The sequence below is a fragment of the Eurosta solidaginis genome, chromosome 5 (genome assembly GCF_040869045.1).
Source record: "Eurosta solidaginis isolate ZX-2024a chromosome 5, ASM4086904v1, whole genome shotgun sequence".
Taxonomy (NCBI): Eukaryota; Metazoa; Arthropoda; class Insecta; order Diptera; family Tephritidae; genus Eurosta; species Eurosta solidaginis.
The window spans coordinates 270,910,359-270,937,598 of NC_090323.1; the positions used below are offsets into that span (position 1 = coordinate 270,910,359).

The 27,240-nt window shown below is 40.1% G+C and overlaps 2 protein-coding genes across 17 annotated transcripts in view; one reads left to right on the top strand and one right to left on the bottom strand.

Moving 5' to 3' along the window:
* The window catches only part of Nelf-E (negative elongation factor E), a 75,081-nt gene that overhangs the window by 829 nt on the left and 47,012 nt on the right, over nt 1-27,240 (top strand). For 2 of the 4 annotated variants that reach the window (XR_010953828.1, XR_010953829.1), the window contains exons 3-4: nt 8-174; nt 5,760-5,920. Coding sequence is in view for 1 of the 4 variants with exons in the window: in XM_067790627.1 (XP_067646728.1) it covers nt 8-174; nt 5,760-5,839 (247 nt within the window). In the remaining 3 variants the exon portion in view is untranslated. Of the gene's footprint in view, nt 1-7; nt 175-5,759; nt 6,219-10,815; nt 11,062-27,240 lie in introns of those variants that run through there. The other 2 variants (XR_010953830.1, XM_067790627.1) reach the window with 2 other exon arrangements.
* Nucleotides 5,940-27,240, bottom strand: part of LOC137253525 (protein piccolo) — a 66,439-nt gene continuing 45,138 nt past the window's right edge. For 12 of the 13 annotated variants that reach the window (XM_067790624.1, XM_067790619.1, XM_067790617.1 and 9 more), the window contains 4 exons: nt 15,665-17,681; nt 14,955-15,190; nt 14,658-14,897; nt 5,940-9,136 (listed from right to left, as the gene is read on the bottom strand). In XM_067790624.1, the coding sequence (XP_067646725.1) occupies nt 6,736-9,136; nt 14,658-14,897; nt 14,955-15,190; nt 15,665-17,681 (4,894 nt within the window). In that variant the 3' untranslated portion in view covers nt 5,940-6,735. Of the gene's footprint in view, nt 9,137-14,657; nt 14,898-14,954; nt 15,191-15,664; nt 17,682-24,071; nt 27,190-27,240 lie in introns of all 13 variants that reach the window. The other variant, XM_067790625.1, reaches the window with a different exon arrangement.

The following is a 27,240-nucleotide window of genomic DNA, read 5'->3' on the forward strand; positions in this document are numbered from 1 at the left end:
TCGACAGTCGTGGATTTGTATCTTTTGCTAAGCCAGAATCAGCAGATCGTGCCATTGCGGAAATGCATGGAAAGAGTGTGAACGGCATTAATTTGCAAGTACAACTCGCTCGCCGTCAACCACAGATTGAACCTATTAATGATGCTTCTTCATCAGCGGTGTGGTCATCAATTGGTAAGTATGGTATATATAAGAGAGCTAATTGGGATAAGGGAGGTCAAAAAAATTTCGGAATAAGTCCAGACTACTAAAGTTTGATGCTCATTGGCAGAACTGTTATATTGGGTTGTATTGTACATGGCAATTCTAGTGGGAAAGCATATCAGATTCATGTCCGAAGAAATATAGTCACATCTGCAACATCCTATTACCATCGAGAACATTCTTGTTAAAACAACTCGGTAAGGTTTAAGCTGAAATTCTCTCAGATGAGGCCACACAAATCATCTAGTTGAGCTTTGACAATTGCAAGATGTTTCAAGCAAAAAACACAATTATGAAAAGAGCTGCATTAGCTGCTAAGAATCCGAGGAGATTTTAGGCCGAATAACCATTACAGTTAAGTAAAAGGCTGCCTGATTGCATTTGTAACGTAAGTTATAAAAAATGTTTTTACCCCAGTTCACTGTGCTAGTATAAAACCGGTGCATTGAGTACCGGTTACTTACAAAAATGTTTTGTGGGTTTTAAATTTTTGGGAACGTGAGTTCGCATGACATTAACTGCTTCAATTCTATCTTCGGCATTAAGTGACACTGTATTTGATAGTTTCTTCAAAGAGTTTCAATTTTAATAATCTAAAGGGTCACCTTACCTTGGAAGTGGCGCAGAAAAAGGCTTTGTTTTGTTTCCACGTGAGCTCTACATCCAACATTATATAAGTACAGCTGAGCTTAAAGCATTATAAAGAACCTATTTCCTTTCTTTAAAGCCATATCAAATAGAGGTTTACGCCGATCACTATCGTCACTTTACTAGAAGCTCTAGGTTGACCTACGAAGACTTTATGACGGATGTTTTTGTCGCGCAATGCTGCCGAGCTACACCAGAGAAACACCTTGAAACATTAGGGAGTAACTATTTGGCCATGGATGCCACCCTCGAAATCATAAGCTGTTAAGTGGATATCTTTGCGTAACTCATGGTTATATGCTCAGTCTAAACTTTTTTTCCCGGCGTTATGTTATGAAGAGTTCATTATGGATGACCACGCAGCTTTAGTTTTCGTACTAGCTCGAATGTCCACTACGTTAGAGGAATAGCACAACCGGGCATTTGTTCGACTGTCTTGGGAAAGCTTTTTCTTTACCACTGAGTCTTCTTGGGAAGGACAGAACTCCACCTGGTAAATATATGTGCCTACATATTTACATTTGTAACAGGAGCCGTAACGTGTAGGTTATATTTAAAATTGGTTTGAATATAACGCCAAGTGATTTTTCATACCATTCTCATACGTACATATATCTCAACTTAAGTATGAGATGAAAATAATTTCAAAGGAATATTTAAATCCCATTTAGTATCCGGTCGAAAACCTGAGGGTTGGTAGCTCTGTTTTGGAGAAACTGTAGAGTTATTGTGTCCGAAAAGAGGATAATCTGTAGAAACCCTAAGAGTTAAACAATTTTTTGCAGGAGTGCAACCATACAAGTGCAGAGCGCTTCCAAATGCGTATTTCGTATTTTATACATGGATCTTTTTATGTGAACTGAATCGAATAGAGGATTTTGCATCACCGATTTTGCTTATTCTTTTAGCCAATCGAGATATAGAATTTTTGAAATGATCGGAACCTTCTTTGGATAACTTGCTTTTTTAATAACTTAAAGACAATTTGAAAACATGTTCGACTTGGGTCATTTTAATTGAATTTATTGTTCCTTATTAATTTTCTGAAAAAAAAAAAAACTATGCAAAGTGAGTATGTATTTAAATTTATTATATAAACTTTCTTTTAGTGTTTTGTTTTAATAACTTGATGAATTCGGTGATGCAAAATCTGTGTTGAACTGGCATTAAAAGCGCCTGTTTTTAAATACTTTTGAACGGCTAGAACGAGCTAAATTTCGCAATTAGATTCTTATAACTGGCAGTAATGCGCAGCCGTTGATACCCCTTTCGACCATATCGGAACAATTTTCGACATGAACAAAAACGGTCTAGACAGCCTTAAATGACTATAAAATATAGTGTAACGAATTTTGGGGATTCCGATTATTTTGCACCTTCTGCTAACGTTCGAATCGCTGAACTGTCGAATAAGTAACTCCAATATTTAGTATTGCAAAATGGTCTTTATAACGACTACTTTGGGACTAGTACTTCATGTACAAATGGTATTTATTTAGACTACTTTGGGAGTAGTCCCCAGCGGGTTAGGGAGTTAGAATATACCCCCGGTAGGTATGCCTGTCGTAAGAGGCGACTAAAATACCAAATACATTCAAGGTGTTGTGTAGTGCAACCCTTTCAGGTTGCCAGCGCAATATATAGCTTCACCAAGCCCAATTGTCAAACTCGCCTATTGTTGTTGTTGTTTCATTAACAGCCGAGGCTCCGGCGACCCCTAGATAGATAGATAGATAATTAATTGAGGATCGCACTGCGACCACTGGTCTATTGTGCCCTCAACTGCTTCACAGCACCTCATCCAAGCCGACTTCTCTGATGAACCCTAGCAGTTCACCTGGCTTGAGGGATTTGATGTGAGAATGCTCTGGCCATGGTGAGCCCAAAAACTTAGCGCTACGTCTTGAGATTGCGTCACATTCCAGGAGTATATGTTCCGCCGTCTCCGCTGATCGACCACAAAATCGGCATGCGTTGTTCGATAGTATGCCCAGCTTCTGCATGTGGCTGTTCAGTCTGCAATGTCCTGTAAGAATAGCTGTTAGGATCCTCAGGTTGTCTTTCGACAGGCCCATTAATGCCCTATATCGAGTTGTGTTGTAGCCCCCTAGCAGTAACTTAGATTGCCTCAGGCCTGGCATATTGCGCCAGTTTTCTTCCCTCTTTTCCCTTTCTTCTACTAGTAGATGCCCTCTGATTTCCTGCGGGCCTACTTGCAGGAACGGCTCAGGACCAATAGGTCGTGTCGTTGCTGCCTCTCTTGCCAGGCTGTCCGCTTGCTAATTGCCCTCCACTCCCCTGTGGCCAGGAACCCAGGCCAACAACAGTTTGTTGTGTGCTCCTAGTTGATTTAGCTTTTCAACGCACTCAAGGACTAGTGCTGATTTTATTTCAGACGCCGAGATCGCCTTGAGGGCGGCCTGACTGTCACTGAGTATGGCAATTGTTTCATTGGAGTATTCGCGCTGAAGGTTCAGGTCAGCACACTGGCTTATAGCGAACACTTCCGCTTGAAAAATGCTCGGGTGTATTCCCAGAGGCGTTGATATCTTGGCTCTGGGTCCAATGACTCCAGATCCAATCCCCTCTGGCGTCTTCGAGCCATCGGTATACCATACTATTCTATTTAGCTGATGAATGTACACAATTCTGCTTTCCTCCCACGTACCCTTGTCTCCCAGTTCTACTTTGTACCTTCTCTCATAGATTATCTGCCTGAGGATATCATCCCTCGGGAGTTGAGAGATTGGGATCTTCTCTCTCAATTCCTCAATGTTTCGAGATGATATGACTTTACCTATGCCCGAGCCCTCCTTAGCAAGATTCAGGAGGGTTCGCTTGGCTGGCTGCTCTATTGATATATGCAGGGGGTCAGATCGAGGATAGCCTCCAGCGCTGCTGTAGGCATGTGCGCATAGCTCCCGTGATGCATACACATGACAGTCGCTGAAGTTTTGACAGTGCTTGCCTCGTTGTCGCTCGAGTTGTCCTCGATGCCCAGGCCATGTTGTTGTTGTTGTAGCGATAGGTTACTCCCCGAAGGCTTTGGGGAGTGTTATCGATGTGATGGTCCTTTGCCGGATACAGATCCGGTACGCTCCGGTACCACAGCACCATTAAGGTGCTAGCCCGACCATCTCGGGAACGATTTATGTGGCCACATTAAACCTTCAGGCCATTCCCCCCTCCCCACCCCCAAGTTCCATGAGGAGCTTGGGGTCGCCAGAGCCTCGTCTGTTAGTGAAACAGGATTCGCCGCGGATAGGTGAGGTTGACAATTGGGTTTGGAGAAGCTATATATTGCGTTGGCAACCTGAAGGGTTGCGCTACACAGCCCCTTGAATCTGGTATTTTAGTCGCCTCTTACGACAGGCATACCTACCACGGGTATATTCTGATCCCCTAACCCGCTGGGGTTATCGAACCAGGCCTAGGCTATCGAACCGTATGTTATCATAGGTTTTACTATCATGGTATACATCCATCTTAGCACATGCGGGCTACAGCCCCATGATTTGCATGCTAAACGTTTGCATATCATGATGGACCTCGTGGCCCTAGCTCTCATGGAGTCGAAGTGCTGTTTCCATAGGAGCTTGGTGTCAAAAATGACCCCCAAGTATTTCACCGCGGTTCCATGTTCTAGTGCCACGTCATCTATTGTAATTGCTCTCAGGGCTGGTAGGGCCCTTCTTCTGGTGAAGGGGATGATGGTCGTTTTAGATGGGTAGATGTTAAGCCCCACACTGGCACACCATCCCTTTGTAATATTCAATGCTCTCTGTATTATGTCACAGAGCGTACTCTCGAATTTACCCCTTGCAATTATGACGATATCGTCAGCATATCCCTGGCATCTTATGCCACTGTCAGATAGCTTTTGCAGGAGTTCATCCACTACTAGGCTCCACAGAAGGGGTGATAGAACACCTCCTTGAGGGCACCCCCACGTGGTATTAACCTTAACTGCGCCTACATGGACTTCAGCGATTCTTGTGCGGAGTAGATTGTTAATCCATCTCTGGATAGGCATCTGAATTCCTCTTCTCTACAGTGCTATGTTTACGCTGGCGACCCCTAACTCCTCATGGATCTAGGCAGTGGGAGGGCGTTATGGCCTAGAAGGTCGCATGTGGTCATAAAAAATGGTTCCCGAGATGGTCGGGCTTGGTACCGGAACGTACCTGATCTGCATCCGGCAAAGGACCATCAACATCGATAGCACTACCCAGGGCTCTCGTGGTGTGTCCTTATCGTTACAACAACAACAACAACAAGAACAGTAGTACTTCACAACTATACTTCACTACTAATAGCATGTTTAAATCAAACTGATTAGTTATTTCTCAGCTTGCGCTGCTTTTATACTCTCTGTGGTCTCGTTCGCATAATTCTCCTAAGTTCTAGACTTTTCACGAGCATGGCTTCTGGAAAAGTTGTATCTCATACTTGGTTATTTACATATATGCGCGTGTATGTGTGAGTAAAAACTTCTGCTATTAGCTGATGACTACATATTCTCTCTGCTTCAAGTTGCTGGTTATGTGTATGGAATATTCTTCGTTGCCTTGTACATAAGTGTGGATGCTTGCTTTAATGTGTACATGTGCATAAGTGTGGCTGCTTGCTGTTTTTGTTGTTGCGATTATTTACTAACAGCATAGGGCTGCTAATATACGCCACAATAGTAACGCGCCGAACGCTGCCGTCGCCGAATGTCAAAAATATAGGCGCGGAGGTGGTTTTCCAAAAACGACGATAATCGACGGCGTATATCTCTAATACGAAACTCCATATCGAAGCCTGGGCGTGCTTTTCTAGTAGAAAATACATAAGTAAATAAAAAATGTCAATGCGAGCATTTCTTATAAGTCTTTAATTTATGATCACGTTTCCTTATTTTACAGCGGCTAGCAAATCACAAAAGGGGAGCCACAAAGACCGCCGCGAAATGGTTCAATATGATGAAGACTTCTTATTAAAATAACATAAATATTAAGAAAATAGCAGTCAAAAACACATAAACAATTTACTTACCAGTACAAGCCTGGGAATTATAATCGCGAAGGTAGGAACTGTACACAAAATTTAGTTATGTAGTTTGTTTAAACTTTATTGAAAACTTTTACACTTCAAGTATTTCTAAATATGAGTGTTTATGAATTTCGAATACAAACATTTTGAATAATAAATATTTTAGTTTTGTGTAGATAATAACAAGAATGCAAAAAATAATAAGCGATCAAATAAATACGTCACATAATTGAATGCTTAAACATAAATAAATAAATCGTATAGCCGATGAAGTAAAAAACCTAATTATTTAAGCGAATTAAGCAAAAACTTCAATAACGATGCTACATACTTATGTACTGTTTACAAGTACAAAGCTAAAGCGTCCATGTATGCAGTGATTTTGAATTTTATATTCATTATGAAAATTCCATTTGCAAAAATATTCTATCCATATTTACATATGTATTTGTATACAAATATATATTTTTGTGTATGTATGTATGTATATGTGAATTCCTATACACACATGTACTAAAAATATGCAAATGAACGTTTGTTAGCAATAGTAGAATCGCCATACCGGCATTACAAGTTCTGCATCGATGTCAGCTTTTTCGTTTGGTTTTCGTATAAAAAGTATTGCACAATTTACATTTTTACTTGAAACTAAATTCAATATATCCTTACAGCCCGCTGAGTACTAGCTTTAAAAAGTTCAATATCGGTATCCCAATTATTAAATTTGTCCAAAAGTGTTTTCTCAACTTCATCAAATGCTCGACATAAGAAAAGCAAATCACTAATTATTACTGGCTCGATGTTAGTATACCCCTTTTAAGAATTACAAATCAAAAGGGGCATACATTTCTATGTTGGCCTTGGTCCATTTCCTGGAGGGTTGAAAAAGTCCCAATGATGTGTATGAACATTTCTACCCGACAGCAGGTATACGATTAAAGTAAATGATACGAGAACAAAGAGCGCCACTATCGTCGGAACATGACGCACTTGACCCTCTACATTTTTATCATCAACTGCTCCTCCGCGTATTGCAGCAGTCAGACGATTTATCATATGCGCAATCGATAAGCTACAAGCTGATACAAATTGTTGGCCCGCTTTTCCTACTGTCTGTGGCTCAGTTGGTTGGCGTGTACTGCTGCATGAGCGTCTACTGTGTGAACGTGAGCGCGTTTCTTCTCGCTCTGCCAAATCTTCTGAGTCCTCACATTCCGAGCAAGAAGATTCACATCTGCGATGACGACGGTGGTGATGATGATGATGGTGATGGAGTCGCCGGGGGTTCATGGCTTCATTACCATCTAAAGTGGCACCACATTGTTGTTCAATACCTCGTCGTAGACTATAAAGATCCATGGATGGTGGTGGCAAAGATTGTAGATATTCGGTTGTTGCGAACACTGGCGGTGGGACTGCGGTCATGTTAGTTGGGCACGCCATCGGATCAGTTTGGGTCTCTTCATCATAGTTTCGTAGCTGCTGGATTGCTATATCGTCGGAAGTATCGGCTGCTCGCTTGACAGCATCCAAGTCTCGTTGGCGCGGTGGTTTTGGAGGCGGCACCACTTCGCGTACAGGTGATTCCTCTGTCGCAGCTAACACTTCACGACTGGCTTGTAAACTGGTTTGTGTTTCAACAGTGAGCAAATTATTGCGATCGGTGGTGCGTACACGCTCTACAATATCCTCAATGAAACCTTCAGGCAAAGCGATATTTTTTACTATCAAATTGCCCGATTTACATTCCAAATCCTCTGCGGATATTTGGGCACCATGCAATTGCGAAACCATTATTTGGCCCGCCTGTAATGCATGAACGCGCAAACGTTCTACTTCTAGTTCACCCAAATGTGTAGGAAATTGTGGCGGAGATGCTGGCGTTTCAGCAGTTGCTAACGTTGGCACTGGTGTCAGCTCCTTTGAAGGTTGCTCTACTAAACTAAGTGTTGGTGGGACATCGACTGCGGTGGCTGACTTACGACGTGGCGGCGGTAAAGGTGGTTCTTCAAAAACTGTCGTTTCTTCAATACTTTCCTCTTCGAGTTCACGCATTAAGTCGTCTTTGCGGTCAGGATACTCAACCTCATCCACATTGATTTGCTCCTTCTCCTGTAAATCACCTTCTTCCTCTGTTTTTTGTTCATCCTTGAATTCATCAATTTTGTGCTCATCCTCAGAGGCAGCCGATATTGTTGCAATCTCTTCTGATTCAGATTGGTACTCTTGCGGTACTTCTTGTTCTGCATATTTCTCTCTTTGTGACGTTTCCTCACTAAAGTAGTCGCGATATTTTGCAAGTAGGGCGTTCGAACGTTTTTCATAAAATTCATCTTCATTTATTTCTGCCAAATCGCTTTCATCTCTTTCCTCTTCATAGTTGCTATCACCTTGTGCGCAAAGCTCTTCAAGTGCCGCATCTAGTTCTTCCGAGCTTGGACCTCTTGAGTAGTCACTAACTACATGTGGTCTTGACTCCTCCTCCTCATCATGCGATGTTGCTTCTACGTCAGACTTGCTGTGTTGTGAGCTGTCTGTTAGTAGACCTTCTCTGCGTAATTCCTCCTCTTCCAGATCCAGATCATCGATTGGTCGTACAATCAACGATGCTTCAACCATGCTTTCACTTTGTTGGCTTGGTATGGGCGTTGATACTCGTCGTTCGATAACAATAGCGGATGGTGTCTGTGGACGGCTTTGAGACTTGGACCGATCAGCTTGCGAAGAGGCCCTTGAACGCTCTGACATACTTCTTTGGTTTGCATCACGGAAGCGTTGCAATCCGCGCGCCAGTTGCTCTTCCTCAGTTAGTTGTGGAGTCGTCGCTTCCTCGAGGGCTTTGATTTTCAATTCTTCCTCTTTCAAAAGTTCATCCAGTGTTTTCCTTAAGTTATTTATACGCGGCTCGATAATTTTCATATCACCAGTAATCTCGAATTCTTCGCATTCAAAATCATCCGGCAAAGGATCTGTTTGCGTTGATACCTCAACCTCAGGTAAACGTTTTTCTTCCTCCTCAATATCAACATCAGTCGGATCGTAGCTATCAGCTGTGGAAGATGTTGCAATTTTTTCATCAATCATGTCGCGATCTCTTTCGATACGTTGGCGCTTTTCGCGCGGTGGACGAGGTGGAGCTGGCAACGGTCGAAATTTCATTTTATTAACAATATCGCCTGATTGTAGATTGCGTGGGGATTCGGGACGTTCCTGTTGCAGCGCCTCAGGTTCTTCATAATCATCTTCCAGTCTAAGAAAAAATATTCAGTTGAGAATTGGGTGAAAGTTAAGAAAGAAGGATTAATGAGCGGTTGCAAATACAAAATAGGACAACAACAACTGAAAAGCTCACGAACATAAATCAGACATACATATACAAACAAAAAACTAAATCAGCAATGAAAAGCAGAGTAACCAAGCAAACAAAGCCAAACGTTGCCTTCTGTTTAGTTTTCTTCATTCCATGGAGCGAAACAATAACGAAATACAAATAAAATTTTGAACTTGAGTTCAAAACAAAGGTATGATATGTATGTATATAGATAAATACGGGATGAATACAGATAGTTTTCGGTATCATTTCACAACTATCTCCTGATCATTAATTTGCGATTGTTTTGATAATGTTGATACTACTTCGGTATAATTTCTGTAATGTTTCCGTACTATCTTCCGACAATTTCGAAACTGTTTGGGGGCAAAAATTTCGGGAATATTTTGTAAATTTTTCCGAACTTTTTTCTTGATCATTTCGGGATTATGTGCGGGATATACGGATCATTTAGGGACAGTTTCGGAATAGTTCCGTAAGAAAGACTGAAATCAACTTGAAATAAACCCTTTTTCGCCCCAAAATAATTCGAAATAGTATCGAAACTAATCTTAAGTTATTCACATACAATTCTGATATAAGCTTGACATGATTTTATACAAATGTTACGAAACTATTTGTAAGATAATTCTCAAATGGTACGAAATAGGTTCGACGATGAGCACGACATGATTCGGTATGATCCCCAACTTGCTGCCTCGAAGTGATCCTAAGCAGGCCTTGAAAAACTATCAAATTAAAATCTGTGAGATTTTAAAGTTTTTTGGGAACTGGTTAAGAAGTACTGAGTACTTAGTTCATATAAAGACCCTGGCAAAGTTTCCGTAGTCATAATGCCTTAGTCATAACCATAGTTTTCCTTAACCACATCTATTGAAATTAGTTATTGGTACCTTAACCTAATAAATGTGATAATTTCATAAAAAAAAGGCGAAACTTAATAGCAAATTGCACAAATAAAAATCACGTAGTCAAACAAAAAATAAAATATCAATAAAGTTAATAAATTCACCAACTCAAATATGTATAGCTTATGGATATGGCAAAAAAGCAATTGGTTGGCTATGGTATGGTTATGGATAGGGTGTTATGTTATGGCACCATTAACAAATTACATTGATTTTCAGAATGTTGGTTGGATCAGATGTCTTATATAGATACGGATATGGCAAGTTTGCCGGGCCCTTAACAGCCCCCTAGCAAGTACTTTTTCATAAATGTAGATGCGGCATATTGAGCGACACTGGCACCATCTGGCATGAAAAAGTTGCCAACATAAGAAGTATTCGATATTTTTGCGACATTTTTTCTGGTTAGATAGATTTAGAACGACTTATGCTTCTAATTATCCAATTGCTAGGGCAACGAGGGAGTTTAATTTGCTGTATTCTATAGATATTGATTTTTCATTAAATAAATTTAGGTTTAGACTACTATTGAATGAAATAATTTGAATATTTAATATTTATATTTAAGATATATTTGTAAATAATCTGTAAGGAGGTTCTGATTGTCCTAGACTTTAATATGAATAAATAAATAAAAAATAAATAAATAATTTTTACCACTCGTTGGTACTTTTCTAACATTTTTTACAGTTAAAAACTGCTATTTAACGAATTCATACGACACAAAATATGTTAGCAAGTATTTTTCTTGTGAAGTGAGAATGTTTACAACAATGCTTCGCAAATGGGCGAGGCGAAGGAAACTTCAATTGCCAAGTGTGATGCTCCTTTAAGGCCCGAACACATAAGAATAACCTATTTGACGATCCCCATACAAACACATGCAGTCAACTGCAGCATCGTGCGCTGACAGATGAGTTGCGTTTAACGCATCTACATATATGAAAATCTTCAATGCGGCACGGCCATAACTCTCACCACAAATAGCCCTACACTTGCCTTTTGATGAGGATTGTGGTATTGTACACAATGGAAGAGGGGTTTTTGTTCGTATACTAAACACGTTGAAATATTTTGTATATTCTCCGAACGTTTGCGAATAGTTTCGTAAGCCTCTAATTTAATCTAACAGGGGTTTCGTTCCTTTGCATACTTTGTACAAAACAAATAAAATATTTTCAATGTATTTGTCGATATTTAATTTTATTCTATCGAATTTCTATGGATCTTAGATATAACTAAGGCTAGTGCTATGTATGGGAATGTGGGTGTGTATGTATTATTAATTAAAACTGGTTAGTAACTTATGTCGATGGTTATTTACAATAACAAAGTCTTTTAGCTATAACAGTTAATAGATGTCCTGCGTAAATTTTGCTCAATCGATCCTGTTTTTTGAGGCAGTATTCTACCTCTGCATAGAGCAATTCAATGTGAATAGGTGATTTCGTTTGGGTCACGAGATGATTGGTATTCTGGGATGATTCTCCACATGTGGGACAACGGTTTAAAACGTCCGCATCAAATCTAGATAAGTTAGAGGTAATTTGTGTCAGAGTCCGCATATGGGATGAGCCGGCGTCGCACTCGCTTGTAGAGACAACACACATTCTTACGGTATGTCTGTAGTTGCTTGGGTCTCGACTCAAGAGGTTTTTGTATATAGACTTTGCGCAGATTAGATAATTTAAAATAGAAAACATATGCAACAACAAAAACACGAAGTAAGCCACACTTGTGTACATCAGTCATCATTTACACACGTACATGCAAGGCAACGAAGAGATATTTCACACACACACATGTGGTCAACTGCCGAAGTAGTTACTCACACATACACACGCTTATGGCTATGCGAGAGACATGTACTACAGATATACATGTATATAGCTGTTAACCAAGCAGGAGATAAAATTGTTCTGGAACACATTTTCACGAAATCACTAGACCTTAGGAGAAATGGATGAACGAGAAAACCGAGAGTATAAAAGTAGCGCAAGCTGAGTAATAACTAATCAGTTTGATTTAAACACGCTATTATTTGCGAAGTGAAGTATAATTGTACTACACCAAAGTAGGCTAATAAAGAGCATTTTGCAATGCGATTCGAACTTTAGGAGGAGGTTTCAAATAAGCGGGATTTCCCTAAATTCGTTACAATATTATGACTTAAAGTCTTTTCCTGCCCGAAATTGTAGGGTTCATTTAACGGTAGATCCAATTAAATTTCAATTTAAACACGGTTAAAGCAAAGTGAAAGTAATGTTAGGTATAAAGTGGGTATCGACATATCAACTGCTAAGTGGAATATCACCCTAACTCAACAGACAGCTCGAAAACATACTTTCTCTAAATATGTTTCAAAGAAGCACAATCTCAGCTTTTGTTTCGAAAGCGCCCTATCTCAGAATCTCGGTTCGGTGGTGCGTGGAATCAATAATTAGTAGTAGCAACTCAATGATAACCGGAAGGCGGAAGTGCTGTTTGCTAAGATATGAGGGGATGCTACCGGAGTTAACCGAAACGCTTCGAAGTGTACATCCAACTACTATGAAGTTATGAGTACAAAAGCCATGCTTACGTAAAGCAATTACAGGACGGACAGACTACCTGATTCCCTATTTGCGCTTCGAGGGAGATCTTAAAGCCACAATAGAGGTGGATGGTTGAATGGGTGCTCAAATGGCGGACGAGGCGATACAGTAAGTAAGTAGTGAAAGGAGTAGGGTCTGCGGTATACTGTGCTGATCCGCAAATAAACAGATCCTAAAAGCTGCCAGATCACTGAAGCGTTTTCCAACCGGTAGTATTAGCCGTAACCAAAGCAGTAGAAACACTGGAAGAGAATAGTTTAAACTGCAACCGTGTTAACTTTTATATTGACAGTCAAGCAGCAATTGAGGCAATAACCTCGCATAGCACAGCATCTAAAAGTTTGTTAGAGTGTAAGCAGTCTCTGGAAAGAATCGGGACAGGGAGAAGCATACATCTATATTGGGTCCCAGGGCATATGGGAATATATGGAAATGAAAAAGCGGATGAACTAGCTAAAAAGGGCGCATCCCTTGAAGCTTGCTCCGTAGACGTCCCAATTAGACTGGGGGAGATTAAGCGAAGGCGAGAGGTGAACATAATAGTCCAAGCGGGGAAGCCGTAGGTTCAAGCGCGGGGCTGTAAAGTGTCGAAGATTAAGTGTAGGTCTTACAACCTTAAACTGACAAAGTTGCTTCTATCATTAAAACGAGAGGACTGTAGACTCATGACGGGTATTCTGACTGGACACTGCCTTCTGGCGTCACATGCCTTTAAATTAGACTTGGTCAGTGATAGCAGATGTATGAAGTGCGGGTTGAAGGAGGAAACGATCGAGCACGTTTTGTGCTCGTGCTCTGCTCTTGCTAGGCTAAGTCTCCAGCTATTAGGAGTGATACAGCTGTCAGATCTAGAAGCAGCAAGTGGCTTAAGTCATAGGAATTTGCCAAGAGGACGGAGTTACTTTAAAACATAGGTCCTGGTTTTTGATAGGGGTTTTCAGTTTGGTCATTGAAATAAGATTCTGGTAAAACTACCGACTCATTCAGTCTATGTGAGGTCCTCATGCACCGGCCAGTTCAACCTAACCTAACTTAAGCAACGTGGCCGATACCCCATATCGGATAAAATAGCTTATTAGACCGCAAATATGTTTTCATTTCATCTTTGTCTGTAAATACGATCCACTCATGCGATTCACACAAGCCTTTGACATTTATTTACTTAAAGAAACCCCGAAAGAGCATAATAGTTAAATGACTTCATAATCTAAGGACTATACCTGAGTTATAAATAAGACTTTCAAATCATTTTTTTATCGTAACTACTATTATTTAACCCTTAACGTCAGCGCAGGGACGGATTGGTGTCCTGACAGTCGAGTCTTGAGGCGTTAGTGCAGTATAAGGTTAAGATAGGCTGAAATGGCTGTAACGAAAATAATAGTCCGCCTATTGCTTATACATAGCTTAAATCTAATGTTTTAACGTAAATATGTATACATGAATGAATGTTTATAAGTTTTGGGCTGTGCCAAATGTGCAAAAATGTTGTAAGCATAAACAAATTAACAAAAATAGCAATAAAACTGAGCAAATGTTAAGTAAATTAAGCAGGCATGCTTAACGAACGAAACGATATCATTTCGTTACGATAATCAACGTTAATAAACGAAACGAAGTCATTTCGTTTCGTTTATTAACGTTAAGAACGCAAAATTAACGTTAATTTGACGATCTTAACGTTAATAAACGAAACGAAGTGACTTCGTAGCGTTTATTAACGTTGATTATCGTAACGAAATGATATCGTTTCGTTCGTTAAGCATGCCTGAAATTAAGTATAAAAACAACAAATAATGTGCGCTAAACAAACAAAAGCAACTCCATTAAATAAACAAACTTTGTTTAAAAACTTAAAATTAACACACAAAAAATCAAAAGATCGTGATAAAACTTAGCCCACCACACAAAGGTGGTGATGGTTGTTGTTGTTCTTACATTTGTGGTCTATCTAAACTGGTTGCCGATTTAGGACGCGGCGCCATCACTGGTTCCTCCATTGTGGACGGAATATAGGCGCGCGGAGGTGGTGGACGCTCTGGTGGTGGCGGTGTACCATCCTTTACAGATCTAACAGCGGATATCGTGGTGAAGCGCTCACCAGGCGAACGTGAAAATTTCTTTCTACGTGCTGGTGGCGTCGGTTTAGGCAAATTTTCTTTCCTTACGACTGCATACCTATTAATGGTATTAAAATCAACTTGTGGTATCACAGCTCATGCGCTTCCTACTTACCCATCGTTTTCCATCATATCGATCACAAATTTATCCTTGCCATCTCTCGATGCGCTGTCTACTTGTGATTCATCACGACAATCAAAATCTTCGGCCGACTCGGCTTTATGAGCTATACGTCCGTCTTCTTCATGGCGAGAAGTTGATCTGTATTTTCTCGATTCTGGCGAGGGCGTGAACTTTTCCGCTGAAGCAAGGGGTACGGGATATTCGTGCTCAGTGCGATAAACTATTACCTTAAGTAATACAAAGCAGAACAAAACGTGTATACCCCTCCAAAAGGTTTATGTATATGTGACCTGGAGTTATGAAAGGGACCTATTGTGCGAAAATACCGTTGTTCACTTATAGGAAATTTAACGCTCTTTCCAATCTATCTTTCTTAGTTTTTTCACAAATCGCATTTAAAGCCAAATCGGACCACAAATACGATTTTTTGAAATATTTCGATCCATGCGCCACCTAGCGGAGATTTTTTTCTTATTATTGCATTGTCATCGGGTTCTCAACTATATTCCAAGTTTCAAGCTTGTAGCTTATCGGGAAGTTACTTAAATTTTAATTACAAAATTCGTTCACAACGGCCGGCCGCTACACGCTCACACAGATTCAAGCTAAACATAAACTGTAAACGCGTTTTTCTCGAAAACTTGTTTTCGCACAATAGATCCCTTTTATGATTCCAGGTCACATATACCAAAAAGACTTACATCTTCGGTAGGTTGTAAACGGCTATTTGATACCGATCGACCGCCGAAACCATTCATATACGAATCTTTATCTATTGAACTTTCACGTGTTGTATCTCGTTTTCGTCGTCTAGGCGCTTGTGGGTGTGTTGGTGCTGTTGCGCCATCTTTAATATCTGCTGGCTCTGTTGGAAACATTTGTTTGCCAGCCAAATCTAAATCATTCATTTCAGTCTCATCAGCGTCTTTATAACTGTTGCGTGGTGGACGTAAATAGTCTTCGTCATCGTCAAAATAATCCCCATGTCTCAAGTTTTCACCCACCGGAAAATCTTGACTATCCATTGAATATTTGCTACGGCTACGTCCCTTACGCATTGGCCGCTTTGGTGCAGCGTAGAAATCGCTACCATTTTGCGACATCGAAAGATCATCACCATATTCGCTACGTTGGAAATCGAGATCTTGCGATGTATCTTGTGAGCGATAATTTTTATTCAAACGTTTTGGTTTTGGTGGTGGCACATCATACTCCCTATACTCTGTACGCTCCCTAGTCTGTCCGACATGCGCCAAGGTGTTGAATGGCCTATCATAACCTTCACGTATTGCATCGCTTATGTACTGCCGCAGTTCGATATTTTCCTCTGATACGCCACGTTTGCGTAAGAAGAATTCGTCATCGTCAATTTCTTCCATTACTACCTTTTTGCTGGAGCTGGCAACGGATTGGTTTTCTTGGTTAACAACATCATCAGCCACATATTTCAAATAACTAGCTTCAGCTTCTAATTCAGCCTTGCGTAACAATTTGTTCTTTTCAATTTCTTTTTCTGTCCAACCTTCGACTTCCTTGCTATCTTCGGAACGCAAATCAGAATCTTGATGTACTATGGGACGTCTTCTAAATTCGCCAGCACGCATCTTTGAAATTTCGTGTATGGCGCGATTTTCCTCATCAAATTCAGCAAATTGTTTCGTATCAGCTACACGTCCCATTATGCTCATTTCTTGTGTTTCACCACTCTCTGTTTCCTCGAGATCGTCTTTCATGCGGCGCTCTAGTGATGATTCGCGTTCGAAGCTCTCTTGTTCGCTGCCGTAACGACGATAGCGTGAACCTTCGCTATCATTATAACTGACATCGGAAAATTTATCAGCCCAACGTGAACGCACTGGTCCTGGTCCACGATCGCCTTGCGGTGAGCTTGATGATTCTAGCGATGGTTGTGTTTCAGTGCTTGGAATTACGCTGACACCTTCAGTTCCCGTATCTGTGCCAAGTGATACCTCTGATTCCAAAGGCTTCTTTTTCTTACGAAACGCTCTTGGATAGGTGCCAAAATTAAAGTCAAACCTTTTTTTCTGCGGTTGCGCGCCAGTCGTCTCATCACCTTGCAACTTTGCTTCTGCCATTTCTTCATCTTCAACCTCGTTCTCCTTAAAAGATTTACTTCTTTTAAGTTTCATTGTTGATAATTTTTCCGGTAGCTTAAATCTCGGCATATCCGGCTTGTTGAATTTAGTGAATTCTGGACGTTTGAAGTCTGTAAGCTTGGACATGTCAGGACGTTTTATTTCTGGCATTTTCATTTTCGAAAACTCAGGTGCCTTAAACCGTTTGCGCTCTTTGGCTTTCGGGCTTGATGACACCGGTTTCTTCGCTGGTGTACGCAACTTTGTCTTGATCTTTCCGGCCTGATTTCGTATACCAGCTTGCATTTTACGTGTGCGATCCTGTGCGCTGGCCATGAATCCTTTCTTACGGTTTTCTGGCTGCAGCGGTAGCTCTTCCAAGGCACTTGAATCTACTTGACTAGTATGTATTTCATAATCGGTACGCGAGTCCGTGCGCGGCGTTGTGGCTTCCGAACTGAAATAACGCTCCTCCAAATCATTTTGAAAATCTTGAGCATCTTTGATGTCCTCATGAAGTTTCTCAATATTCCGAGAAAGGTTAGACAAATCTGACTCTGTAAGCTGCACAGAGGCGTTTTCGCCATTAGCTGGGGCTGCGATGGGTTCGTACTCATGATCACTGAAATAAACCAAATAAATATGAATATAATGCCCGAATGTAAAAATGAAAATACATATATGCATAGAAGAAGAGTTAGCAGCAGGTGAAGGTAGCTCTGGAGCGATATATGCACGTGTATGAAGTGTACACTTGTCTGGGTGAGTTCCCATGCGAAATGAACCGCCTCTAAATATGAAGCTTATATTGAGGGGATCTTGAAACTTTTTTTATGCCAGCAAATATAGCTGAAATGTTTTTTATTGTAGCTGTTAAAGCATCAAAGCAGTTCAACTATAAAAACATGATTTTAATGAATATTGTTCAACTGTAACTTTTATAACTTGTTAATTTTAAACTTATCTATGTCTGAGTATTTGAGCTATTTGCCATCTGAATTATAATTTTTTGATTCAGTTTTTTTTACTCTAAAATAAAATACTTGGTCGTATACTCTAAAATCGGCGTTTTATCATTTATTTATAGGCCCGGAGCCACGCGAATACGGGAATTAAATATTACTTAGTTTCTTTTGCGGTAACGGGAGCTTAACGAATTTTGCAAATTCGTCCAATATGTCAAATTTTCGTATCGAGCCGCTAAATGCGGAAAACTACGATACGTGGAAATTGCAAATGCGTGCGATTTTGGTCAAAAACGATTTGTGGTCCTATGTCGAAGGGAGCAAGGAATGTCCTACGGCTGCTGAAGAAGCAGTTTTGTGGAACATAAATGACCAGAAAGCATGTGCGGACGTAATGCTAGCTATGAGTCCATCTGAGCTGGGACTAGTGGTAGAATGTGAAAATGCACAGAAAATGTGGGCAAAGCTTGAGGCTACATATCAGTCGAAAGGGCCTGCTCGGAAAGCGACTTTATTAAAGAGAGTTGCCCTTGCCCGTTTGAAAGATGGTGAAAACGTGAGAAAGCATTTAAACGATTTTTTTGATGCAGTCGCGAAATTGAAAGATATCAAAGTTGAAATAGGCGATGAGCTGTTAGCAATTTTGCTTCTTTATAGTTTGCCAGATTCTTATGAGACGTTTCATTGTGCTCTAGAGACGCGTGACGATTTGCCTAAGCCCGAAATGCTTCGCGTAAAGGTTTTAGAAGAATCGGAATCCCGAAAAGTGAAACAAGAAAGAAGTGAAAATGATGCATTATATGTTAAAAGAAATCAGAATCAAAATCAAAATATATCTAATAAAAAAAAATGACAATAATTCTGACGCAAAACGCGGTCAAAAGCGAATAAAATGTTATCGATGTGGGAGTTTTGGTCATTATGCGAGAGACTGTAAAACGAAGATAGAACATTGTAAACAAAGTGTAAAGAAGGACGAAAATAAGTCCCGTGAAATGCAAAATGCATCTTTAAATGCAACTGAATCGGGTTTCTTGTGCCCTGGTGGAAATAAAAAGTAGTGGTTGTACATCTCATATGAGTGCAGATAAAAATAATTTTGAGCAATTGTCTGAATTAAATCAATTGCTTAACTTAGCCAACAATAACTCAACAAAAATAACAGGTATCGGTGATGTGAAAGTGGTTGTAAACGAAAATGGTTGCGAGAAAAATATAACACTTAATGATGTGCTGTATGTGTCTGATCTACGTACAACTTTATTATCTGTATCTAAGATAGTGGATAAAGGTTATGAAGTCCACTTTCGTAAATGCGATGATGTGGTAATTGACAAAAACAAAAGTGTACTTTTTACCCCGAAAAGAGATGGAAATCTATATTTCATGAAAAATCAGATCGAAAATAATGCGTTTATAGTTCAAGCGAAGAACAATATTGATTTGTGGCATTATCGAATGGGTCATTTGAATGAGCGCGATTTGAAGGAGATGGCAAAGAGAAACTCCGTTTACGGTCTTGATATAGAACCCAAGCAAAATTTGTCAGTATGCGAAGTATGTGTAAGTGAAAAGCAAACGCGCACGGCTTTTCCTAAAAGTGTAACGAATCGTTCAACAGTTGGTCTCGAAATTGTCCATAGCGATGTGTGTGGTCCGATGCGTTGTGCATTAAATTCAGGTGCAAAGTATTTCGTAACTTTTATTGACGAATGCTCGAGGTGGTGCGAAGTGCATTTCATTAAAAACAAATCGGATGTGTTTGAGGCATTCAAAAAGTTTAAAGCGGCAGCGGAGACATTTACGGGTCGGAAAATTAAAACGCTGCAATCGGACAACGGTCGAAAATATTGTAATAGAGAGTTTGATGAGTTCCTACAGAAGTTCGGCATAAAGCGTCGCTTATCTACGCCGTATACACCACAACAAAATGGTATAGCCGAACGTAAAAATCGAACACTCGTCGAGATGGCCAGGTGTATGATGAAGCAGGCGGGTGTACCTCCAAATTTTTGGGCTGAAGCCATTAATACGGCATGTTATTTGCGAAATAGGTTTTATAACAAAAGCAACATGTGAAGTGCCGTATAAAATGTGGTCAAATAAAACTCCAACCGTGACACATTTAAGAATTTTTGGGTCAAAAGTATATGTACTGAACAAGGACAAGTCGAAAGACAAAATGCAGTCCCGTTCTTTCCCATGTGTAATGGTAGGCTATTCAGACGAATCAAAGGCTTATCGGTTGTGGTCGAAAGAAAGACGAAATGTAATTATAAGTCGCGATGTTAAATTCATTAATGAACCCGGTTTTGATAACGAATATGAAGAAATATATACATTTGAAAATGACAATAAGGTCGAAATGCCAGTGAATTTAAGTAATTCGCAAGTAGTAGCTGCAAGCGATAGTGAAATACGCAGTGGCAATAACACATCGGTTGTAAACGTAAAACGTGGACGAGGTCGACCACGGTTGCAACGTGGTCAACGCGGAAGGCCGAAGAAAATTTATTCGCAAGCTGAGATTCCAGATGATTCGTCACAAAGTGACAAGCTGTGTGAAGTGAATTCAGAAAAAGAAGTTTTTGAAGAATGTGAAATGGCTAATTTTGTAGGAAGTCTTGATCCATTAACTTGGCTTGAAGCCGAGTCTGCACCAGATGCTGAGGTATGGAAGAAAGCAATAGAAGACGAATACCTGGCGCAAATTAAAAACAATACTTGGGAAATCTGTGAACGTCCTACTGAACGTAAAGTTATTGGCAACCGTTTAGTGCTTCGTGTTAAAGATGACGGAAAGAAGAAAGCTCGGTTAGTGGCTAAGGGGTTTGCACAACGTAAAGGGGAGGACTTTCACGAAACATATGCACCAGTGGTGCGTTCGACATCTATACGGCTTCTATCAGCTTTATCAGCTGAAATGGACCTCGAGATACATCAAATGGATGTAGTTACGGCTTATCTTAATGGAGAGCTCAAAGAGACTGCCTACATGGAGATTCCAGAAAAACTAACTGCAGTTCTTGAAAAAATAAAATCAGGCGAGCCAATCGGTAGTAAAGAGTTAACAAAACATAGTCAACAAGTTGAGGAGACAGTTGGTCGATGGCTTAAACAACTTCAACATATCAAAAACCCCGTATGTGTGCTAAAGATGGCGTTGTATGGTCTCCGTCAATCTGGATTAATGTGGTATAACAGGCTTACAAAAAGGCTTAATGAGCTTGGATTAAATGCATATAAATATGATCCATGTCTATTTTCAAAGCGAAAGGGTAAGCAGTTTTTATTATTAACTATTTATGTAGATGACATTTTATTAGCATCGAACGACAGTACGTGGATAAAAACTGTCAAGCGGGCTTTGGCTGATTCTTTTGAAATGAATGATATGGGTATTGTTAAACGCTGTGTAGGAGTTAATTTAAAAAAAAATTTGGATACCCATCAAGTGTTCCTAACACAGCAACATTATACTGAGGCACTACTGGAACGTTTTAATATGGAGCAATGTAAGCCGACCTCGACACCAATGGAAAGTAACATCAAACTTATGAAACCTGACAAGGCTGACGAAAAAGTAATGCCAATGTATCCTTATCAAAGTTTGATCGGAGCGCTTATGTTTCTTGCAGTAACAACTCGTCCAGATATTGCATTTGCTGTAAACTTTTTGAGTCAATTTAATACTAATTATAATGAAGAGCATTGGAAGGCTGCAAAACGAGTTTTACGTTATTTGAATGGAACGAAGAATTTTGGTCTTATCTATACTAAAAGTTGTAAAAAGTTATATGGAGTTGTTGACGCCGATTGGGGTGCAAATCTTACCGATAGGCCTTCATACAGTGGTTATGCATTTTTACTAGCTGGTGCAGCAATTAGTTGGGAAGCACGAAAGCAACGTACCGCGGCGTTATCTAGTACTGAAGCTGAATATATGGCAATAACCGAGAGTGCCAAAGCAGCAATGTACCTTCGAGGAATTTTAGGCGATTTAGGTGTTTCATGTGAATGCGTTCAGTTATATAATGACAGCCAAAGTGCACAAAAACTTATTCAATGCATTGGTTGTCGTTCACGCACTAAACACATTGACGTTCGTCGTCATTATGTTCGAGAGTGTCAGCGACGTGGTACAGTGTCACTATGCTATATGCCAACTGCAGATATGCCAGCAGATTTTCTCACAAAGGGTGTACAACAAATAAAACATACTAAGTGCAGAGCAGCATTAGGAATGGGTATTGGAAATAAATTCAACAAGGACATATAGTCTCACTACTTGGAGGGGAGGTGTTAAAGCATCAAAGCAGTTCAACTATAAAAACATGATTTTAATGAATATTGTTCAACTTTAACTTTTTTACTTGTTAATTTTAAACTTATCTATCTCTGAGTATTTGAGCTATTTTCCATCTGAATTATAATTTTTTCATTCAGTTTTTTTTACTCTAAAATAAAATACTTGGTGATATACTCTAAAATCGGCGTTTTATCAGTAGCTTGTTTATTTGACATCCGATTTTAAGAATCAGGAGGGATGACATAAGATCAACGACCATAACGTCATTTGTCCGCTTTAAATGGCCACAAAGTCAATTGAGGTTGTGGCCATATGAAATGGTCATAACGATAAATTTCAAATGGTTACAATGTCAACGATATTGACATTATCCTTTTCCGAAATACTCACAAAGTCAACCCTTTTTTTCTGAAGTGCTCATAAGGTAAATTATTTTGTTTCGCAGTTCCACGTATTAAAATGTTTTATTGTTTCCGCTATTTCTTTCTTCAGCCGAATGAAAACTTTTTTAATTTCAAATTCTCGGATGCGGCGCTCCAGGATCTTTGGTGTGGTAGCCGGAGCACGATACCGTCACACCACGGTGGTCGCCCTTGCACTCTAATGAAACCCCGGATATAAAACTGGCTAACGAGGTCCTCCCTGAGATAAGAACTTTTTAAACTAAAAGTTAAGAGAAAATTTGGCATACAAAATCAAGCGAATTTCCCCCTGCTCCTTATCTAGAATCGGGTCTGAATTTAGTTAAAAGTCGGATTAAATATAAGAATAACTTATTTTAATGAAAGTAAATAAAAATTGGGAGTATCAAATCGCTCGCTAATTTTCTTAATTCTGGTTTTATTAAAGTGCAGAACCTGATTTAAAGCTGAACCGGTGAGCATTCCTTTGAAATAAGAAGACCATATTTATTTTTTTGCCGATCTCATTGCTGTATATGATTATAGGCTTTTTTTCGAAATGGTTATAAGAAAAAAACTGATATTTATTAAATGGCCACAGTCAAATCATAAGGCGGGTTATAAAGTCAATTGACCTTATGACTATTTGAAGTGATTATAACATCAATTCGCCTTTTGGCTATTGACTTATGTCACCCCACCTAAGAACTGATATGTTGTTGGCCTTGAAAAGCTGTATAGATCCTTCTATTGTCTTTTTGAGCCCTGCAGTAGTTTTAACCGACTAATTTTTTTTATAGCTTGGGGAAAAGGTAAACATACCTCGAGGGACTACAAATGGTTCACAATTAAGTTTTAGAAATCAGATGTAATAACCAGGTTACAATACACATGTACTTCGGACTGTAGGAATAAAAATGTTTTTCTTAAGATCCTCTCAAAATAAGTTTCAAATTTAGAGGCTTTCTTTTGCAACATCATTTTTGACACAGTATCCTATGTACTATGGCCATATTGGAGCAGAAATAAATGTAGTATACTTTGAGGAGCATATTTTGGTTTTCTTATGCCTGTTTTTTTAGTGCGAATTTAAGCATCAGTAAAAGTTGACTAGAGTTTAACCTTTCCACGATGGTCGATAGCATAAAATAATACTGCGCATTTCAGCTTAGGCGGTCAAATTGGCAGGGTTAAACTCTAGTCAACTTTAACTGTAGTTCAAACACGCACCGAAAAAACGGGCCTTAAATTGTTTTTGTGTTCTTGTGTTGCACAAGGAAGTGATATTCAGTCAAATTAAACAACGATCGATGAAACGATTCTGCGTTTTTCCTTACCGAGAAAAATAAGTCCTTTCGATAAATTCCTTTTTGTCTTTTTGTTCCTTCGAAAAATTGGAGCTTTCAAACGCAGACAAACGTGATTGACGTTCATCGAAATTAAAACTAACCGTTTTGCTCATACGCGTACTAAATAAGTCGTCATGTGAGCCGTGCAACTTCTGGGCGCGATCTTGCGATTGTGTTCGCCCCTCTATAAAAGATGATTTACGTACCAATTTCGAATTCCTCAGACGACCGTCGGCCGATGGTGCACGTGGTAAGCTTTTTTGCGGCACTCCAACCGATGAAGCAGAAGACGCAACGCCCAAGTCTGCACTACTACCACATTTGCCAAGATTTATTGGCACCGAGATAAGTGTACCTTTAGGCGGCACTGATAAATGAGCGCCCTTACCCAAGGACGCTTCCTTACTAGCCCGTTTAAGTTCCGACCCGCTACGTCGTGATTGTATGTCAATGTCGCTCGAGTAAAATGTTCTATTGCCAGCCATGAATTGATCACGTCGCATTGTTGGTATTACAAGTGGTGCAAATGCATCAGCTATATTTACCGAGGCTTGCTCTGAAGCTATAACGTTTTCACGGCTGCTGTATGCCGTCAGAGGTGGTGTAGGTTGCACATAGCTTGGCGGTGGTTTTGTGGGTCGTGTGTTGTATTGATCCATTTCGTCGACTTTGAGCGAAAAGGTCTCTGTCACTTTCACCGACATTGGATTTTTTTCTGATGGTCTTGTAATAACAGACGTATTACCAGCTACTATAGATATAGGTGTCGGTTTGTTTTTAGAAAATAATCCAGTGAATTTCGGCGTTTTCGGCGATTTCGGCGAAAGTGAATTTTCGCGCCCCGGCGACGGTGATTTGCTACGCATAGGAGCTGGAGAAGGTTCACGAATCGGTGTTGCTATCCTCCCATCAGGTGCTGGTGTACTCTCCTTATTGGACATAAATATCGATTTGAAACGCGTAGCATATGAGGCTTTCGCTTCAGTTGGTGCATCCTGTAATGGCAGCTCTTCATGCTCACCAATAAAATGCATTTCAACAGTTTGAATTTCCATGCGTTGCATTTCGTGGGCCGGTTTTTTACTACCATCGGGCGATATATTACGCTCGGGTGTACGTTGTCGCTTTAGCGTCGGTTGCTTCTCCACTGTTTGTTGTTGTGCGTGTATTTCGCGGGAAGGCAATTGCAATGTATCCATCATAGTGGGTGATTTTGAAAGAGTAGGAGGTCGTGAAGGTGAAGGGGATTTAGAGCGAATACGCGCTTCCACGACTTTTTGTGTCTCATTTTGTATAAATTTATTTATGTCTACGGTGGGGACTTTACTCAATATTTGTATATTCGTTTCTTCTGTTAGATGCAATGATGGCGGATAATCTGAGTCGCTACCGATTGAGGGCGGGCGCATTGTCTGGGTACGAATGTTATCATAAATATCTTCAATATTGCGATGAGCTACTGTGTTTTCTAACTCCGCAACAACCTGCTGCAAAGGATCCCTGCTGGGCGTTGTGGCGAGCTTAGTTTGGTTATGCACAGGTTTCGGAGAACTAGCTCTTACAAAAGGATTCCATGTATGTGTTGATGTGTTCGCTAGTTCGGGTAGTTGAATATCATCTTGTTTCTCATCTTTATACGAGGTATAAGTGGATACTTCGATCGGCCGGTTTTGCGGCATCAACTCACCCAATGCTAGTTGATGTATATTTTCCTTATTTTCTTTTGGACGCATATAGTCAGTGGACACAGGTGGTTTAGCAATACGATAATCCATAGTTGGCGATGTTGAACGTTGTCTTGATGCAGTTGCGCGCTCAAAGTTTACTGTAGACCAATTAAGATTCATTTCGGGTGCGGCTAGCTGTTGAGTTGACTGTTGCAGAGTTGGTGAACCCGCCAATGATCTTAGGGGTGTTATGTCATGCACCATTGGTGACGCTACATTAGCTTGCACAAGCGCCGGTGTGCCACGATAAGAGGCGAAATGTGATAAATCAACATTCGAAGTGCGACGACTGGCACTAGCTGAAGGGAAATTTTGTCGTTCATGACGCGTAGTTGATATATTTATGTCAGCTACATAAAGATCTGATTTTGACGGTGATCGAGAGATACGACGCAAAGATGTGTGACTACGTGTAGACCAAGCATCTGGTTCGCGTCCACCAATGCCTCCACTCGAGAGGCGACCCACGGACATTTGACGTACGCGTTGTCCAGCCATAAACGTATTTGTGTTGCCCATTTCTCTTTCATTAGCATCAGAAATTCGGCGCACTACCAAACCACGTGAACGTGCCACTTCCTCTAGTTCGGGATGTATATCGACAAACGAAAGATCTATATGCGGATTACTCGCGTCAATTGCTTGCTTTGAACCACTACTACGTACCGATATCCTATCAGTATCCATGAGCTTTTGGCTAGCGCCAACATTGTAACTACGTGTGGACAGCTGATCGCTTTGTATCGTTCTATTTAAGTGGACGGGCTTGTAATTGGGGGAATGCAAGTGTTCATGGTCACTGCTCCAATCGCTATGAAAACCCAACGTTGAGGTAGGACGTGAGTCACCAGCGGGATTAATGCGATCTGGTAGTAATGAGTCGCATTGGAAATATTGACAAGCGCATCGTACGTCAAGCGAAGCTCCGCTACTGCTCTCATTGCGTGATACGAAATGTTTTTTCTCTCGCGGCAAAGCGCCAACTGAGGCCGAACGTCGGGAGTTCATTGTGCTAGAGGGTGAAACACGGAAATACCGCTACGTCAGTCAGGGGGAAGTAAGGTGAGGTGTGGTGTGTAGAAATATTTACTTTGTAGTGAATTCGAAATCGGGCATCGGCGGTGGGTTTCGTTCGTATTTAAATTTTAATGGTTTCTTGTTTTTAGTTTTGCTTTTGTCTTTTTTTTTGTTTTTTTCTATTTTTAAAATTACATGCTAACATTAAGCTCGTTTGTTGTTGATGTAAAATATTTGAAAGCTTAAAAAATGTTTCTTATTGCTTTCTAATATGTAATTTGTATTGGTTTTTTCTTCGTTTTAATTTTTAGCACCAATCGAGTTGCATGTTCGAAAAAATGTTTTTTGTTTTTTTTTTTTTACTTCACCACAGTTTAATGGTTATGCATTATTATTAAACAAAATTTTAAAAG